Raw genomic sequence first — 17,849 nt, forward strand, 5'->3', positions numbered from 1 at the left:
AATTATGATTGAAAATTTGCTTGATTTCATTTGAATATAAATAAATAAATATTATCGTTAAAAAGTCAAATAAGGAGATTTTGTCAATACGATAATAATTATTTGAGAACAATAATAATAAAATTGAATTTGCAAAATCTTTATTTTCATATGAAAAATAGAGATTGGCGATTAATTAACTTTTAAATAAAAACAAATTTTATTTATAAAAAATATAAGAAAATTAATTAGCTGTTTCTTTTCCTTATTTGTTTATTTTATGATTAAATTTGTTCACAAAACTTTAAATGTTTGCTAACAATCAAATCAGGTTATTAACTATAAACTATTAAATTAATCTTCTAAAAGCAAAAAAAAAAAATTATCTCTTTAAAGTTAAGGAATAGCAAATAAACACATCAAAAAAAGGTAAATAAAAAAAGAAAATGGGAAACGAAACATCGTCCTCATCAGATACAAACGAATTCATTCGTGAGTTTAAAGTCAAGTATGATTTCCAAACAGAAATCAGCGATAAGAGATTTGGAGACGTTTATGTCTACAAGCACAAAATGGAAAAAAGATATATCGGCAAGAGGGGTAATTAATTAATTTATCAATCAATTAATAATTGTAAAATTATCACATATAACTAAAATGTGGTTGCTGGATGTCTTTCTTTCTTATCTTCTTATAATAAACAATTAAAGATTATTTATATAGATATCTTAATTAGATAAAGAATGTTCATTTTATTTAAAAGTTCAAAATATTTTAATAGCTATTAAACTAATGCTTTTTACTATTATTAGGACACATGTGCAATTCAGCTCCTGAATACTAAACCTATTTGAGATCTTGCAAATAGCGCATGAACCTAAAGCATCGTAACATTTTAATGTTGTACTATGCTCACGAAGCTAATGAAGATAACATTTGTGGCGATTTTAACAAAATTACAATATATTTTGAATACTATTTCCATGATTTAGAGAAAGAATTAAACAGAAGAAGAGAAAATGGCTTAGTAAATAATTTTTCAGCATATATTTTGTTTAAGTATCATTAAAACTAAAGGGGGGGGGGGTCACAGCCGGGTGCGGTCTTCATTTTTTTTTTCCCTAATAAAAATCCAGCTATGACTGCCGTACCGAAAAGTTCGACACCCAGCTGTGACCCCCCCCCCAAACTAAATATTAAATGAAGCCTTCAAAGTATAAAGCATTAAAAGAAATAGGCTTAATAAATAAATAAAATGTAGTTATAGAAGAAATAATTTTTGAAAATTGAAAATACAAATAAAATTAATCATAAGATTTTAACAATATTTTGACTAATTATAGAAATTATTTATCAATTTATTTTTCAGCATAGTTTAACAAAAATAAATAGATAGATATAAGAATATCAAATACTTTAAAATAAATAAGGAGGCAAAAAGATTTATTTAAACAAACATTTTTAAATGATAGATTAATCAAATAAAGATTTTACTTATGTTTGCTAACACTCGATTATTGAAAATTTTAATCAAATTTAATTGATTATAAAATTTAATTCTTGCAATAAATTTTATTTTTTAACGAATAAATTTTATGATTAAAAAGGAATTCTTTAGCGAGTCCGAATTGTGGTATTTATTAGATTCTTTAATTCAAGCTTGTTGCTACTTTGAAAAAAATAAAATCTATCACGGCGATATCCGTCCTACCAATATTCTTCTTACTCCTGAAGGATAGGTTAAAATTGCTGATCATGGCATCTTGCACGCAGACCATTCTAACTACTATAAAATGTTATCGCGTCGTGAAAAATGTTATCTATCTCCAATTTTAGTGCGCTCGTTGGGAGTCGGTGAGTTCAAACCATTCCATGATCACTGGAAAAGTGATGTGTAAGCAAACTAAACTTTTATAAATTAATAAACTTTTGAGAGAAGAAAAACAATTTATTTATCAGTTAAAAAGCTTTAAAAAACTTCTACTTGCTTGCTTACTTGATTAATTGATCTTTCTACTAATCTAAATTATTTTAATAAATTTGTAATAATTTACTTTTTTTAAATCTATTAGGTATTCTCTAGGTATGACTTTATTAGAAGCTGCTTCTCTTTGCCCTCCTTTGTGTGCTTACGATTTCGAGAATTATTAAATTTCTCATCCTATTTTAGAAGAGCTGTTGAACTAGTGCAGAGCTAAATATAGCGATTTCTTTGTCAATGTAATTCGTGACATGCTTTTGGATGATGAAAATACTCGTCCTTCTTTTGAAAATTTAAGAGCACTACTTCTGCCCTTTTAAAATAGCATCTAAAGCAACTAACAACTCTAGAGAAACTCAGTTGTGTATTAAAATCCTGTAATTACTATTGTTACCTACTAATCATATTTTATAGTTTTATAATAAAAAAATTAATTAGATTTTAGTTCCTGTCTAACTTTAGCAGAGTCAAGCTTATATGCAACCTCAACAACAAATTATATAGCTACCTCAATAGGTATAACAATAACAGTCCAACTAATAATTCTAGGCTTAGAACTCTGTAAATTCAATCAATATTATTTATTAAAGAAAATAATTTTTTCTAATAAAATAAAAATTAGGTAGTAACTTTTGTCCAATAGCCACTTTCGTAGACAGGTACTAGTTCTGTAACTGCTTTCTAGGCATAAGATGGTTCTGTCTCTCAATAGCAAATGCCATTACAAATGTCGAACTCACCTTTCTAACCATAAGTTATGACATTATAATACTAAAATGGAGGAGCAGCTTCATTTGGCTCACCTTAGCAATCAATAATTTAATATCCAGTTTAAAGATTAGTTTCTTAGCAACCCATGCAAATTTAACAATAGCAAGTTTAATTACAGCAATAGACATAATTATCACCTTAATTAGGGGCATCTGCAAATACACCTCAATTATAATCACAGTCTCCAACTTTATATTAGCAATAATAATAAGCTTAACCGTAAATTTTTCTAAATAAATTTTAATTAAATTTAAAAAAATGTAAATAGATAACTAGCTGCTGATAATGAGTCTGATATAACGAAAAAAGTAAATGAAGCTATAGCAAAATCCTAATAAACTTACAAAAGACACTAAGAAGCATTTTAAAATTAAAATGTAGGTGGATAAAGTCCCTCTTAAGTAATAACAAATGGAAACAATTAGGGATTTAATATGAATAGCCAATTACCTATTTAACAATAGTATATTCCTTAATAGTACGTACAAGCCCAATAATAATTTGGTGGTGCTTCTCCATAAGGTAAATAAATTATTAGAAGCAGATTTAAAAAGTAATTTATATTTTTAATAAAAGGATTTATTTAATAGCCTATCAATGGAGGATTTTATTAAGGTTTTGGATTATAATAGTAACCTCAATAAATCGCTTTCTAACAATAATGAATGAAGTAAATAAATTAAAAATAAATGAATTAGTTATTCAGAATTTAAGATAGCTAGTAATTACTTAATTCTGGAAAAAACTAAATAATAACTATCAATTTCATCATATAAATCTAACTAATTGTATATATCATTAAAACCCATATAAATCTATAATTCATTCACCCTATTGATCATGCTTTTTTGTTCGATTCGTCTACTTGTATATTATATTATTGTATCTATACTATTAAACTATTCAAGGTTTCTTTTATTAATTTAGTAATTAATAATTAGTTCTTTTTTTATTTTTTAAATTTATTTTTTTTTACAAATCAATGATTCAGATAAATCACAAATCAAATTGTAATCAATTTATCTACTGCTAGGATGACTAAACATTCACAAGACAACAAGTCATTTAATTAAATAGTTTTATTTATTTTATATTTGAGAGATTTATATTTGTATATCGATTATGCTTTGTATGATTTGTGAAATTGTTTATTATATTATTTTATTTTATCTAAACTATTAAAATATTAAAGGTTTCTTTTATTTATTCACTCTTTTTTCACTAATAAATTTATTTTTATTTAAATTAATTGTTTATCAGTTACCAAAAAATTTAAAATTAATTTTTTCTATTGCTAATAATTTATAATATGATAAATAATCTACAATAAAGAATTTAATAGCAATAGTCATTTAAAAAAAAGAATTTTGATATAGTGCAAGACTATGACTGACTGAATCTTTTCATCAAATATAAAAATTAAAGTCCCAATAATAAATGAAATAATGAAAGAAAAAGTAATTTATGAGTAATTTTTTTAAAATTATTAATAAATTTTTTCTTTAATTCAAATAATAAATTAAAAACAGTTTTTAAAAATAAAAGGATAATTTCTAATTTAAATACATTTTTATAATATTTGAAAAATTTTTTTTAATTTTATTTTATCGATTTAGTATTTAAATATTTATATCACCCAATAATCTATTGTTAATTGAATTGATAAATTAAATATTTAAGTAATTTTGAAATATAATTATTCAGATATTTTCTATCATTTATAGAACTATAAACATTATATCAATATATTTTTCAAAATTACACCACAAAAAATTGCAAATAACACTCTTATTTTTATTAAAACTAATTGATTTATATCCACTAGTTTAATTTCAAAAGAAAATAAATTATATTAGATTGATTTTGTTTGCTTTTCAAAAATTTAACACTCCGTATTATGAACACAGAATAATACTAAGTGATTTACTCAAAATATAATCAAATATTTGATAAAGAAAATTATAACCACCAAACATTTTTATTGATAAAAAATTTAATGAACTATCTTTAAATGTTTGATCATTTCGTATTAAAATAAAAATACAATTGTTGAAATCATCTTATTTATTTGTCAATAAAATATTTTCCTTCCCTAATATACAAATTTAACAAATTTATATTGGTCTATTATGTTCAAAGTTTATCTTTACAGATTATTTTAAATTCAATAGTCTTTAAGTAATATTTTTGAATGGAGTAGATTAATTTAAAAAAGTGTAAGAATATCTTTAATTTTTGAAAATAAATGAAAGCTAAATTTTATAATTATTATTGTGGTTCATCAAAAATAAATATAAAAATAAGGATGATAGAGTAAACAAAAATCAACCATTCATTTAAGGCCAATAAAAATAATATAAAAAAAGTCTCTTCATCAATATTTATTAGATCATTTTTACTCAATTATTAACAAATAAATTTTTGTAGTTTTATTAATCATTAAAAGCTAATTTTAAATAATTTTTTCTTTCTCTTATTGCAGTGCTAATATTTGTAAGCATTAATAGGTCTTATTAGTTTAATGTTGAATAATTTAATGAATATTGTAAGAAGAGAAATCTTTTATTTTAACTTTTTATCAATAATCAAATTATTCGTTTACAGTGCAATCAATAAAATAAATATCCAATTAATTTTATTTAAATTTTACAAGCTATTTCTAAGAAATGTTTTTTGGAGGATTTTGAATTGAAATATTAAAAGAGTAATTTCTTTATTGCCTTGCAATATTATTGGAGGTATAGCATGAATTATAAATATATAGATAAATGCATGCCATTTTTTAGAAAAAAAATATATTAAAAGTTCATGCATTTTTTAAATTTATGATTTGCTTGAATTCAAATGAAATATACTTAAATAAATAGAATTATTCAGAAATAAGTCCTATCAAAAATATAAAGTTTTCTGTTTTTAAATTGTCAAAATATGGCTCAGTTATCTTACAGAAAGTAGGTTTTTTATATATTGAAAGTTCGGGTAAATCACAATATACCAAAGATTGGTTAAATCGAATGATTTTGTTAAAAGTTGTAATAAAAGAAATAAAAAATTATTTAATTGAATGGAATAATTAATTTAAATTGCTTAATATTTTGAGATTAGAACCTGTTAATAATTTTATTTTGAAATTAAAAAGGCATCAAGCACTTAGATTTTTAAAACTAACTCTATATATTATTTGAATTTGCAATAACAATAAATATTTATTTTTTATTTATTTATTTATTCAACTATTCACTTCTATAATCTAATTATGACGATTTTTGCTTTATTCTATATGAACTAACAGACTAATATATAAATAAATAAATTTATCTAATAAGAAAGATATATTTTATTTGACCGTGTTTAATTTAAATATAGTTATCAGTAATAAAATAAGCAATAAAAGATATTAAGAAAAATCCCTTTATTGCTTAAAATTACATAGAAGAAAGACAGTATACATATAGACTCAGTTATTATAAATTTTAATAAAGGCTTTTTCAAATTTAATTATTTTTAGCTAAGATATTTTTTATTTACAAAGGAATTTAGATGTGGATCTACTTGAAAATTCAAAGCGCTAAATTAACCAATCCTTTTGAAAAGAATGGGTAAAATTAAAAAGGAAATAAAGAAGGGAAATATTTATTTTTCACATTATCCATTCTTTTTTCCCCTTTCCTGATTATTTAACAAAAAAAAAAGGATCTACTATTCTTTTTCTTTTCTAATAAAAATAGACCTAGCTAGCTATTTATCTATCTATAAAGCAGCACTGCCTAAATAGCAAAATAAGAAAGAGGAAAATAAAAACAGAGCCAATAAATCCTCATTCTTATCTTATAATAAGTTAATAATTCCTAGTTCGATCTTATAAATTTCTACTCTATTAGGAGGTCAAATAAGTGGAATTTATAAAAAAAAGAACATATGAATTGTTTAAATTTTTTTTAGTCTCATATTCATTCACATCTTTAGCCACTTTACTCATATTAATTACGAATTAAAAACAAATTAAATTAAATATAATGTGAGTCAAATAAGATGGATCAAAAGTACACTTTTTCAAATTATCTATAAAAATCCATTTAAATTGTGTATTTATTTGAAAAATCATTTTTAAAATACTTCAATTTCAATTTAATTTCTTCAAATTTTTCATTATTTATGCTTAAATATCTTTGTATTTTTCCATATTTATTATAAACCAAACTTTCTATATATTTTATTTGAAAGAGTATGTGGTTACAACATAGTATTTACAAGCAAAATTTAAGTTAGGAGTTGAGGATCTTTGATAAAATAGTAAAAGATGGTAAATATGTTAATGAAGGAATTACTAACAAAAAGAAAGAGAGAAAGGAAGAATGAATGTGTAAAAGATTAAATGAAAGATAGATGAAAATCTTAATAAACTAAATTTTACTGTAAAATAAATTGAATTGAATTTTAGAATTGTAATTTTAATTGAAATATCTTTTTAATTGATATCAATAATATTGTTAAATAGAATAAAATAAGAATTAATTAATAATATTTCTACCAAAATAAAATATTAAATTTAGAATGAAATAAAGTATGTCATTCATCTTTGCTTGTCAAATATATTCAAATAAAAATTTTTTTAGCAAAACTCTTAAAGGCAGTGTTTTCTTATTATTTATTAGAAATCTAAATATTTATTTATCATATAAATTCTCAAAGTATCTATCTATCTATCTTAAAAATTGTTTTATTTAAGACATTTAAAAAAAATACATTGAATGTTTAATAAAAATTCAAAGTATTTGAAAGGCAAGTAAAATTTTCAAATTGTGTCCAATTTTTATTTCTTTTTTTATTTTTTTACTTCTCAGCAAGTAAAATCAATTGATTGATTGATACTAGCTAATTATTTAAGATTAATTTTAAAATAATAAAATAAGTAATTCATTTATCATTAGTTAAACATTGTTTTATGTAAAAAGAGTATACTTTGGTATTTTTCCGCATTAGAATAGACATATTTGATTTTGAATATCTTGTACTTGTCTATGTCGCTTAATTAATTTTATCTTTTGTAGACTGAAAATAATAAAGAGTATAATAAATATTTTAAAGATTGTAGAGTGTACTAATTATTTTTTTAGTTAGTATGTCTTAAATTTTTTATTGCAAGCATAGCGCTGCAGCGAAATAATGGGTAAATTTATAAAAATTAGGGTAAAAGAAATGATAAAATAATCTGATAACCTCAAATTGATTAATTTACTCTTACCAAATATGTATATAAGTGAGGCATACAAGAAGATATAAATATAAATTATATTCTTTATTTTTTATATTGTTTGTTTTAGCGAATTGAAATAGGTTTATTTTATTTAGTTTTATGTAAATTTTATGATTTTTATTTGTTTTTTTTATTTTTTAAGTGTTTTATAAGTGAGGTAATTTAGTTTGATATGGTGTTAGCTACAAAGGTAGATGAGCTAGCTATATACTATATCCATTAAAAAGAATTTTAAGAGCTAAATGAGGAAGAGTTTATCTCAATCTAAATATCAATGAATCTAGGTGGATGTGTCTCTCTGTTTGTCTGTCTGTTTGCCTGTATTGAATGAACAGATAAGTATTTATTTATTTAGTTGTTTGTTTATTTATTGTGTGTGTTATTGGCACTTTTAGTGGTTTTTAGCAAAGTGCTGTATTAAAAAAGAAATACTGTTTTAGAAAGAGAAAGCCAAAAAAGCTTTGAAGATGATTTGATTTTGATTTAGAGATTTTCTTTTATATTTGAATGAAAACATTCGAAGATTAATGTTATAAGATATGGAATAATGCTTAGAAATACTATTTATTTGAAATGTTAGTTAATGCATCTTGTAGCAATTTAGTTAGAACAATATTAAGTAATTTAAACCTAGGTTGAACAAATATCCTTTATAGAAAGATAAACTACTAAAATTCTCTAGCCATGTATGCTTGTTGCTTGCTCTCTGGATGAATTTCCTTTTCAAGTCATATAATTTATGTTTGTGTTTGTTTGATTGAATTCTCTCCTTGCAGTGCTAAAATCAATCTTCTTTTTATCTTGTTAGTTTACTAATGCTGCTTACTTTGCACTTTAAATTCCTTTTTTTAACTTTTCCTTTATTTAATCATTTTCAAAATATATCTATATGATTCAATCTTAATCATTTAGTTTGCAATAAACTAAACTAAAAACTATAATATTTTAAGTGAATAGCTAGCTAATGGTGCTAGTGGCATTGGATTACATGGGATGACATGGCTTTTTGAATTAATTGCATTTCTTGATGATAATTTATTAGCGTATGTTAGTTAGTTAGTTTAAAGCTATTTGCTCTTTGTATCTATCTAATTGTGTATTTTGAATATAAATATAAGCTCATCTAATAATTTAGCATAATAGAAGTATTTATGTATGAATGAATGGCAGATATAAAAAATAATGTTTTTTCTTTAAAATAGTGAGATGATTTGTTATAGAAGTAGGTAATCACAAATCATTTCAAGCCTCAATCATTTTTTGTTCTGTTTTCAATGATTTGTGCTAGTCTAGATTCATTTTAGATGAGCTATTTTTGATATTCTCGGCATTAATAGGAGCGTTTTTTGTTGAGGAGGTAGAAGTGTTAGTAGATGAAGAGGAGGTAGAAGATGAAGATTGGTTTTAGATTTCTTAAATGAAACGATTGGATTCAGAGCTAATCAGTGAAAAGAGAGGTTTCTTATCTAAGATTCTTTGTTTTACTTTATCCATAACATCTGGTTTCATTAAATTTTAGATACTGCTGGGATTCATAGCAGCTGCACAAGTTAATTCACAAATGTTTGTGTTATTAATCTCTTCAGTAGGATTCTAATTGTTTTCTATGCTCGATTATGAAGCTGCATTTAAAACATCAAAGCCTTTTTAAGCAGTGAGATTTGCTTCTTCGTATTCAATAATTTCTGGATTCTGGTGAGCATTCTATTACTGTTGAATCATTTCCTATTGGTGGTATAGGTTTATGTTTTCATCAAAGTATTGCTTTTATTCGTTATTATCAGCAGCATAGTCTTGTTTATTAGATTCGTTTTGAGAAGGCTATTCTAAGGCCATGGTGTTTTCATTTTGTTAACAAGAGTCATCACCCTTTTCTTTGAGTTTTTCACTGTCTTTCTTTGAAATAAAACGGCCCTTAATTCTCAGACGAGAATCAGCAACACGCTTGCGACAGTCATATGAAATTTTACGAATCCAATTTCTTCTTTTGTTTTTATATCTTTCTATTTTAAGCTATCTTTCGAGACGCTTTTACTCACGGAGACGAAGAGCTTCAGGTGTGTCAATTCCATTATGTTGAGCCATTAAGGCTTAAAAGCTGAGAGTTGTGGGATCAATTTAATTGAACATACTTCCAATTTGAGAGAAATTGAGCTGTTAGGCGGGGAGCTACTACTATTAGGAACTGTTATTGCCTTGGTTGTTATGGGAGATAATGTGAGGAATGAATGTGGAAGTCTAACGAGAATAAGATGGAGACTAAGCTTTCTTTTCACCAGAATTAAATCCATTCATTTCAAAGAAGCTACTCAAATTGGTAGTGATATTTTAGAATAAGTTTGTGTTGGAATTTTAGTGATTTGCTGAGCTAGCTCCACTGAGGATCTTTGATTACTAAGTCTTTTAAGTACCATTAGATGTGTTGAGAGCTGTTTTGTTGTTGCTATTATACATATTAGAAGAAGTGGGGGTATTCATCAAATGTGAGTACTTAGAATAGGCTTAATTTTAGTTATTTTCGTCTCCACTGTCGTTGTTATTATGGAGAGAATCTGCAAATCCTTAATTGCTATTGTTGTTGCTATTAGAATTATTATTGCTAAGAAGTAAAGCAAGGGCGGCAGCTGCAGCTGCTGCTGTTTGGTTACTGTCTTAGTTTGTGTTGCCAGCTGTGCTGGTCAATGCTAACTGAACAATTTATTCTAAAGGTAAGCAGGATGAGAGGAGACTAAGTAATTGCATTTCATCAGACACACCACCATTGTTATTGTCCATGTTATTTCCTAAATTGAAAGATTCGAGGTCTAAATTAAGATTATTTGATTAATTGTTATTAGATTAATTAAAATTAGAATTATTAATGGCATTCTTTGAATTAATATTAGAAGATGCAGATGGAACAATAATCTCAGGGATAATGGGAAGCTATGAAGGAGTAGGAGGAGCATCGACAATCTGAGATGAAGCTGATGCTTACTTAATACGAATAGTAGAACATGAAGTGTCTTTTTTAGCTCTTCCTTTTTGGGAAGTTTATTATTATAATTATAATAAGTTCTATTGGTTGTTTTCTTGGTTAAGAGAAAGATTCACTGAAGTGAGTGAAGGTGAAGATAAAATAGTATTCTTTATCCCGTTATTTTACACATTATTTTATTTTTCAAATTTAGAATCAGCGACTTGAAGGAGATGGGAATTTTGCATGAACTTTTATTCCTCTTTACTGCTATTATTGCTGTAATTTTACTATGAATTGAAGGTTTATAAGGAATTAATGGCAGGAGAATGAGTTCTCTTTGAAGAGGTAAATTAATTATTAGCTTGATGCTATAAATGCTACTGAACTGTATTCTAATCAGATACAGCCTCTTCTTCTTAATCATCCTCTTGAATCATCATGGAATCAAGGACGTTACCTGCATTTTATTGGTTTGCGAGCTCCTAAAATGCTTGCAGGATGCTTACCTGATGTAAGATCTATTCTAAAGTTGCTGCAGATGATGCATTTGTTTGCTAAGATTGTAGCTACTACTATTATTATCCTTGTTGATTAGCCTAACCTGCACTGGACAAAGAGTTCTATTATTGCTATTGGTTAACTTATTCTAATGCTTGCATAAACATAAGCAGGTGAGGATCATTAAATATCGAAGAGGCAGTTTATTCTGTGTCCATATCTTGAAGAGTTGTTTGTTTATTTATAATTAATAAATGGTTTAGGGAATAATTAGTTAGTACCTTTCCTTTGATTTTGTTTGCTTTTAAAGTATCTTCACTTTGTATATCTTTTAAAAAAATAAATATAGTGTGTTTTTTAAGTTTTCACTTTTTTACTTTTTTTCTTTTTTTTATTGCAAAAATATAATTGAATATTATTATGACTGCTTAATTATTATTTGTTTTTGTTTCTCATCATTTATGCATACAAACAATTATGCATGCAAATGCTTGTAGCTGATTCAATGATCATTATTATCTTTTTTTTTGCTTGTTTATTAAATTGTTTGTTTTTAAGCTTCATTCATTTTGCTTGTTTATTTTATTGATTGAATAATAGATTGTTTGCATATTTGCTTGCTTGCTTGCTTATATGTATGCATACATTTAAAAGATATATTTATTATAGGTAGGCCTCCTACTTTTCTATCTAATTGGATATTATTTATTTATTTTTTGTTTGCTTGGAGGAAAAACCTCAAAAAAAAATTTTTTAAAAGACTAATAATTTCACACATAGAAATTTAACCTATTGACAATTATTAATAAATTAATTAATTATTATTTTTCAATTCTAATGATCTAAATAATAATAATATAATAATAATAATAACATTAATAGGTAACTAAACTAATATATTTTATGGCAATTTATTTCTATTCCTGCTCTTCCCCTTCCCTCCTTTTTTTGTGGATACTTTGAATACCGCTTTTTTTCATACACAAAGGTGTATTTTTGATAGTTTTAGGAAAGTGCGGCCTTAGTATGAACAGAAAAAGATTGAGAAAGATGGTATTAATGTTGTTAATTTAATAGGTATTAATTATTATAAAATTTATGTATAAATATGTAGAAATATAGTAATTAAGTCTTATATTCGTTCTTCAATATTAATTAATTATTTTCTTGGTTTTTTCTTTCTTTTATTCTTTTTTCTAAATATTTGTACATCTATTTTCATCAACTTTTTCTTTTAACCAATATTTTTCTTTTTTGCTTTCCCTTTTTTATTTCGCATTGATATAATTTATCTTTATCCATCCCCCTCCTTTCTCTCCTCTTTACTTTTTATATTATTTTTTTTTTCCTTTCTAAAATTCAAAATATTAGTTAGAATTCTAATATTATTTATTAATATTCATTCATTCATTTCTCCTTTCAATTAATTGCCCTAGTAAATACCTACCTACATATACTTTTTTATTCTTTTGGAAAAAAAATTCAAATATTATAAAATAAATTGTATCTTTCTTTATTTCTTTCTCTCTTTCTCTCACTTTCATTTTCATCTACCATACTATAAAAAACGGATGGGAGAACAAGTTCTGCCATCACTTAATCCTTTCCTTTTAAAGTTCATATTGTTTCCATTATACCCGCCAAATCTCTGTGATTGAAAACAACAAATAGTTTTACAATTAGCTTGCTTATCAACCTCGATAAAAATAAAAAAAATCAAAAACAAATATGAAATTTTTTTCTATTTTACTGATTCTTTTTTTTCTTTGTATTTGATTGTCTTTATTCGTCTCCCTATCAAAAATTTTAGCTTAATTATTAGCGTATTATTTTGATAAAAAAAGACTTCTACACGCGCTTGTATAAAAAATTATAGCCAATCTTTTCTACGACAATGGTCGTCATTAATTTTCATATATTTTTAAAATTAATAATTAGAATATAGGTTTTTCTATTTCTTTCTACAATCGATTCTTATATCTTACTATTCTGATATATTTCTGTTCAGTGAATTTTTTAAACTATGGAAAAAATAATGTATATTTATATCCTACCTTTTCACTAAAATAAGCCATATTTATATTTTTTTTCTTTCATTTACTTAAAATATCTTACAATTAAATAAAACTTTAAAGTACAAAAAATTGATTCATTATTCTTTCTTTCTTGGTAATCAAATCATAATTAAGAAAAAAAGCACTCATTTATTAGTATATAGACCATAATTATGATGCATGAATGAATTAATATATTTAAATTTGAATGAGTATTCTAATGCAATCAAACCAACGAAATATTTGTAATTAAATTCAATTCAAAATTTAAATTTTCTATAAATTAAATTATCATAGGTCTGTCTGTCTGTCTGTCTGTCTATCTATCTATCTATCTATCTCTGTTTTGGTTAATAATGATAATTCTTTCCTTGTTAAATTCTTATTAGCTATATTTGCTTCTCTTCTCCATTAAATTATTTAAAAATTTAAATTTGTTTAAATCTTGAAAGGCCTAATCAAAATTTAAATAAACTCCTAGCCAATCAACCAAAATATATAATTTCTACTAAATAATTTTGAAAAAATATTGAATTAACTAAATTATGTTCGAATTCTTAATTGGTATTTTTAAATTAATTCATAGTTACATTATCTCCCATAACTTTTTTATCAATTTATAAATGAATGATATATTTAAAATTAACTAAATCTTACTAATTTTTTTATAGTAATTAGATTCCTACTTCCATAATTATTTTTAAATACTTTAATAGGATCTAATAAAAGTAACATTGATTAATAAATAAAGAGATATTTATTGCATTCTAACCAAACCTTTTGATGTTTGTTTATTTGTGTGAAAGTTTGTTTTAGCTTTGAGAATAATTTCATAGATATGATATTATAAGGTGTAATAAATTATATATTTTTAAGATGGCTAAACAAAATTATTATTGATGTTGATATAAACTGTAGTTTTTAAAAAATAATTTCAATTAATGAATTTACATAATATGTTTGAGTCATCTACCCTTAATAGAAAAAATTAGTTAATAGAAGTAAGTAAAATATTAATTCAGTAATTATTTACTCTTTAATAAAATTTAAATTTAAAAAATTAATTAATCATTTTGAAATTTTTAATGTGATTTTTAAAAAACAAACTATCCCAGCATACATACATAGATTTTATCAATTAAAATATATATTCGTTAAATTTTTTTATAATATTGCTGAGTATATTAATTTTTATTTTATTCTTATACTCTCATAACAAAAATTCTTAGTACTAATTTATTCAATAAATTAAATAAATTATTTGGATAAACCAACCTTCCAAATTTGTAGTTATTATTTATATTAAATTATTATAAAATTTTATTAATATATTAATGTATATTATTTATCAAAAATTATATAAATTATTTTTTTAGAAATCAATATTCTAATAAAAGCTAAAAACTTAAAAATTAATATTCTAATTAGTTCAAAATTCAGTTCAAAAAAATATTTAATTTCAAAAGGGTTAATAAATATCAACAATTAAGAATAATAAAAAAATATTTTATTTTATTCCAATGTTAAGCATGCATATCTAAACTATCTAAAATTATGAAGTATCTTTTAAACTAGTGTATTGATATAAATATTTAATCTTAGTTTAAGAAATTAGATTTAATTATTTTTACAAATTTTAAGTCATTTTTAGTTAACTTGTCAATAATTAAAATCATAATCTAAAATTTAATTTTATTGAATTAGTTTATTTTTTAAAACAGAAAAATGCTTTAAAGTTTTTTCAAAAATTAAAAATTCTAATTACTATTTAAGAATATTTCAAAATAATAATTCAAATAATTATTATCAGGATAAGAATTCGAAAGTGTAAAATCTTAATTAAAATTAAATAATACATCTATTGTGCTTCTAAGGGATGTAACTCTTTAGCATTCGTAAAGAAACTAAAAATGTTTAAATCTCTTGTTATTTATAAAAGGCAATAACTATTTTCAATTTAATTAACAAATAGAAAGTACTTTTAGTTCTTAAAGTTTTCAATAGATTTTTATTTAAAACTTAATAATGTAGGATAAAATTATTTAAAATGAATAAGGTACTCAAAATAATAAAAGTTTTTTTGCAGAGAGAAAAAATGTCAAAGCCAATCTTTGTTTTAACTAAAAAATATATTAAATTTATTCAAAACAAGTTTTTTATTATCAACTAATTTAATCAAAAAATCAATTTTATTCATAATATTTTTAATTATTAAGAGCAACAATTTTTAGGATCAGTAATTCATTCACTTATGAATATAATAATTTAAGAATACTTATCTGCTGTTATTATTAATTGTTATATAAATTCGGCTTATGAATTATTACCATAGAATAGTACCTATTATAAAGCAGAATAGTATTCATTCCACCCATCTAAAAAAACTTACTTATATTGATAATTATTTTTTTAAAAGATTCTTATGAGCAATATATACAATAATATTAGAACTGAAGAACTACAGAAAAAGACATACTGATTCTACAAATATCACAAATCTTTTAAAACTATTTATTTATAATTTTGCATAATCATATTAATTTTGTTGTTTTATATTATCCAAATACAAAATTTATTCAATAGGGAATAATAAGGAGAAACTATGGTAAAAAAATATTATTTTCCTCTTTTTAATTATTATTTAAAATTATAACATTGGAGTCAATATTTTGCTAAATATATATTTTGTGTCTTTTTATAAAATTAATTTATGCAAAGAAATAAAAATAATCAAACAAATTTTAAAAAAACAAAGTCTTCCTAATTTCTAGGTAGTATTAAATATTTAAAAAATGACACAAAATTTTATTTGTTATTATTTATTTGTGTTTCTAAGTTAAATTGTTAAATGAATTTAAAATTAATTAGGGTTAAATAATTTACTAAATTTAAATTAAATTTTAACTCAGGTGTGTATGTATGTATGATTTAAAACTTAAATTCTCAACAAAAATTAATTTAGAGTGTCAAACCTAAATTTTTAATTCTTAGTTTAATTTAAACTAAAATATTATGTCAACTATTTTCTTTTTATCCATTCTAAAAGTGTTTATTTTAAATATTTAAACTTTTTGTTAATTAGTTAGTTAAATAAAATAATAAAACCAATTTAATCATCCTATCATTGTTGATTAGATCAAATTTTTTTCACATAATTTTACAGAAATTACAATATCATAATCTGTCTGCTTTATCATAAGAATAAAGTCAAAATCTATATTTGCTCACTCCCTCAATAATCCATCTGAAATTATTGAATTAATGAACTTTTAAGAAATTATTTTTTAAATTAAAAAAATTAATTTCGTCGACGATTTTATCATTTAATAAATTACATAAATTTTTTATTAAACGAACTTTTACTTGTAAAAAATTTAAATATAAATTGAAATTGTTTGAAATTATTAGAATTATTTTTTAATTTTTAAACTCATTTAAAAAATAAAATATACTGCACTTTCGCCTTAATTAATGGTGATTTATATTAATACCCAAAATTATAAAAAAAATTAGTACCTAAATTTATTGGAAAAGTTTTACAAGCACTGGGTCTTAATTAAGGAGAATATACAATAATTTATATTTTAAAATTTTTTATAATTAAATGATTGATTAGTACAATAAAATCAATCTATTTATAAATTACAAAGGAATTTATTTTTATTATAAATTGAGATATAATTTTTTAATGAAAAAAATTTTTATTAAAAACAGCAAATATTTGATTTTAAACTTATTGAAAATATTTTAAGCAACTAATTAATGCTTTTAAAATTATTTTAAGAATCTATCGATCAAATACTTTTGAAAATATTATATTGATATTGAGTTTTTATTAATTTAATTAACTTTTAATAGAACATTAAAAATTAATAGTATTGTAGTGAGTTAATTAATAAGTATTAAAATTTATAGAAATATAATTTACAGTTTTTGTATCAACAGAACATTTTTTTTTTACTCATAAGTATCATTTTAAAAAAGAAAATACTATAAGATTAAATAATACATAAAATAAATAATTATTAAAAAATTTTGTAAGTAGATTTGATAAAAAGAAACAATTAAATATAATATTTAAAATAAAGAGTAAACCTATCTTCTTATTTCGTTAAAAGTATTTTTAGATTATATGCTTACTGATTAATAATAAAATAAAAAACTAGTTGATAGGCCATATTATTTTTTTGGTTTTATAAAATAATAAAACATAAATTTTTCATATGATTTAAGTAAGAATTCTTAGAATTAATTACTTTAAAAATGTTATTAAATAAAAAATATTATTAAATACAATATATTATTATATTTTGATTGAGTGAGGATAACACAAAAAATAAATATATAAAT

The 17,849-nt window shown here is 22.8% G+C and overlaps 5 protein-coding genes across 5 annotated transcripts; 4 read left to right on the plus strand and 1 right to left on the minus strand. All coding sequences in view use genetic code 6, as the record gives it.

Annotated features, from left to right (window-relative positions):
• Window positions 1-272: 272 nt before the first annotated feature.
• Window positions 273-3,396, plus strand: TTHERM_000676940 (kinase domain protein; the record flags this gene model as incomplete). Its single annotated transcript, XM_012801015.1, has 8 exons — window positions 273-579; window positions 792-1,006; window positions 1,587-1,873; window positions 2,052-2,337; window positions 2,399-2,521; window positions 2,583-2,950; window positions 3,000-3,253; window positions 3,308-3,396. Exons 1-8 carry the CDS (start codon window positions 288-290, stop codon window positions 3,394-3,396), a joined length of 1,914 nt encoding a protein of 637 aa, XP_012656469.1. The 5' UTR covers window positions 273-287.
• Window positions 3,397-7,897: 4,501 nt separating this feature from the next.
• TTHERM_000676951 (transmembrane protein, putative) lies at window positions 7,898-8,266 on the plus strand (the record flags this gene model as incomplete). Its single annotated transcript, XM_012801016.1, has 1 exon — window positions 7,898-8,266. The coding sequence occupies one exon, from the start codon at window positions 7,898-7,900 to the stop codon at window positions 8,264-8,266; it is 369 nt and encodes a 122-aa protein (XP_012656470.1).
• A 715-nt stretch (window positions 8,267-8,981) lies between these two features.
• Window positions 8,982-9,198, plus strand: TTHERM_000676962 (transmembrane protein, putative; the record flags this gene model as incomplete). The annotated part of the gene is made up of 2 exons (XM_012801017.1): window positions 8,982-9,141; window positions 9,191-9,198. The coding sequence occupies 2 exons, from the start codon at window positions 8,982-8,984 to the stop codon at window positions 9,196-9,198; spliced, it is 168 nt and encodes a 55-aa protein (XP_012656471.1).
• Window positions 9,199-9,230: 32 nt separating this feature from the next.
• TTHERM_00677970 (CCT motif protein) lies at window positions 9,231-11,663 on the minus strand (the record flags this gene model as incomplete). Its single annotated transcript, XM_001027773.1, has 1 exon — window positions 9,231-11,663. The coding sequence occupies one exon, from the start codon at window positions 11,661-11,663 to the stop codon at window positions 9,231-9,233; it is 2,433 nt and encodes an 810-aa protein (XP_001027773.1).
• Window positions 11,664-12,471: 808 nt separating this feature from the next.
• On the plus strand, window positions 12,472-13,221 carry TTHERM_000677978 (transmembrane protein, putative; the record flags this gene model as incomplete). The annotated part of the gene is made up of 1 exon (XM_012801018.1): window positions 12,472-13,221. The coding sequence occupies one exon, from the start codon at window positions 12,472-12,474 to the stop codon at window positions 13,219-13,221; it is 750 nt and encodes a 249-aa protein (XP_012656472.1).
• Window positions 13,222-17,849: the final 4,628 nt, after the last annotated feature.

The sequence above is a fragment of the Tetrahymena thermophila genome (assembly GCF_000189635.1).
Source record: "Tetrahymena thermophila SB210 genomic scaffold scf_8253823, whole genome shotgun sequence".
Taxonomy (NCBI): Eukaryota; Ciliophora; class Oligohymenophorea; order Hymenostomatida; family Tetrahymenidae; genus Tetrahymena; species Tetrahymena thermophila.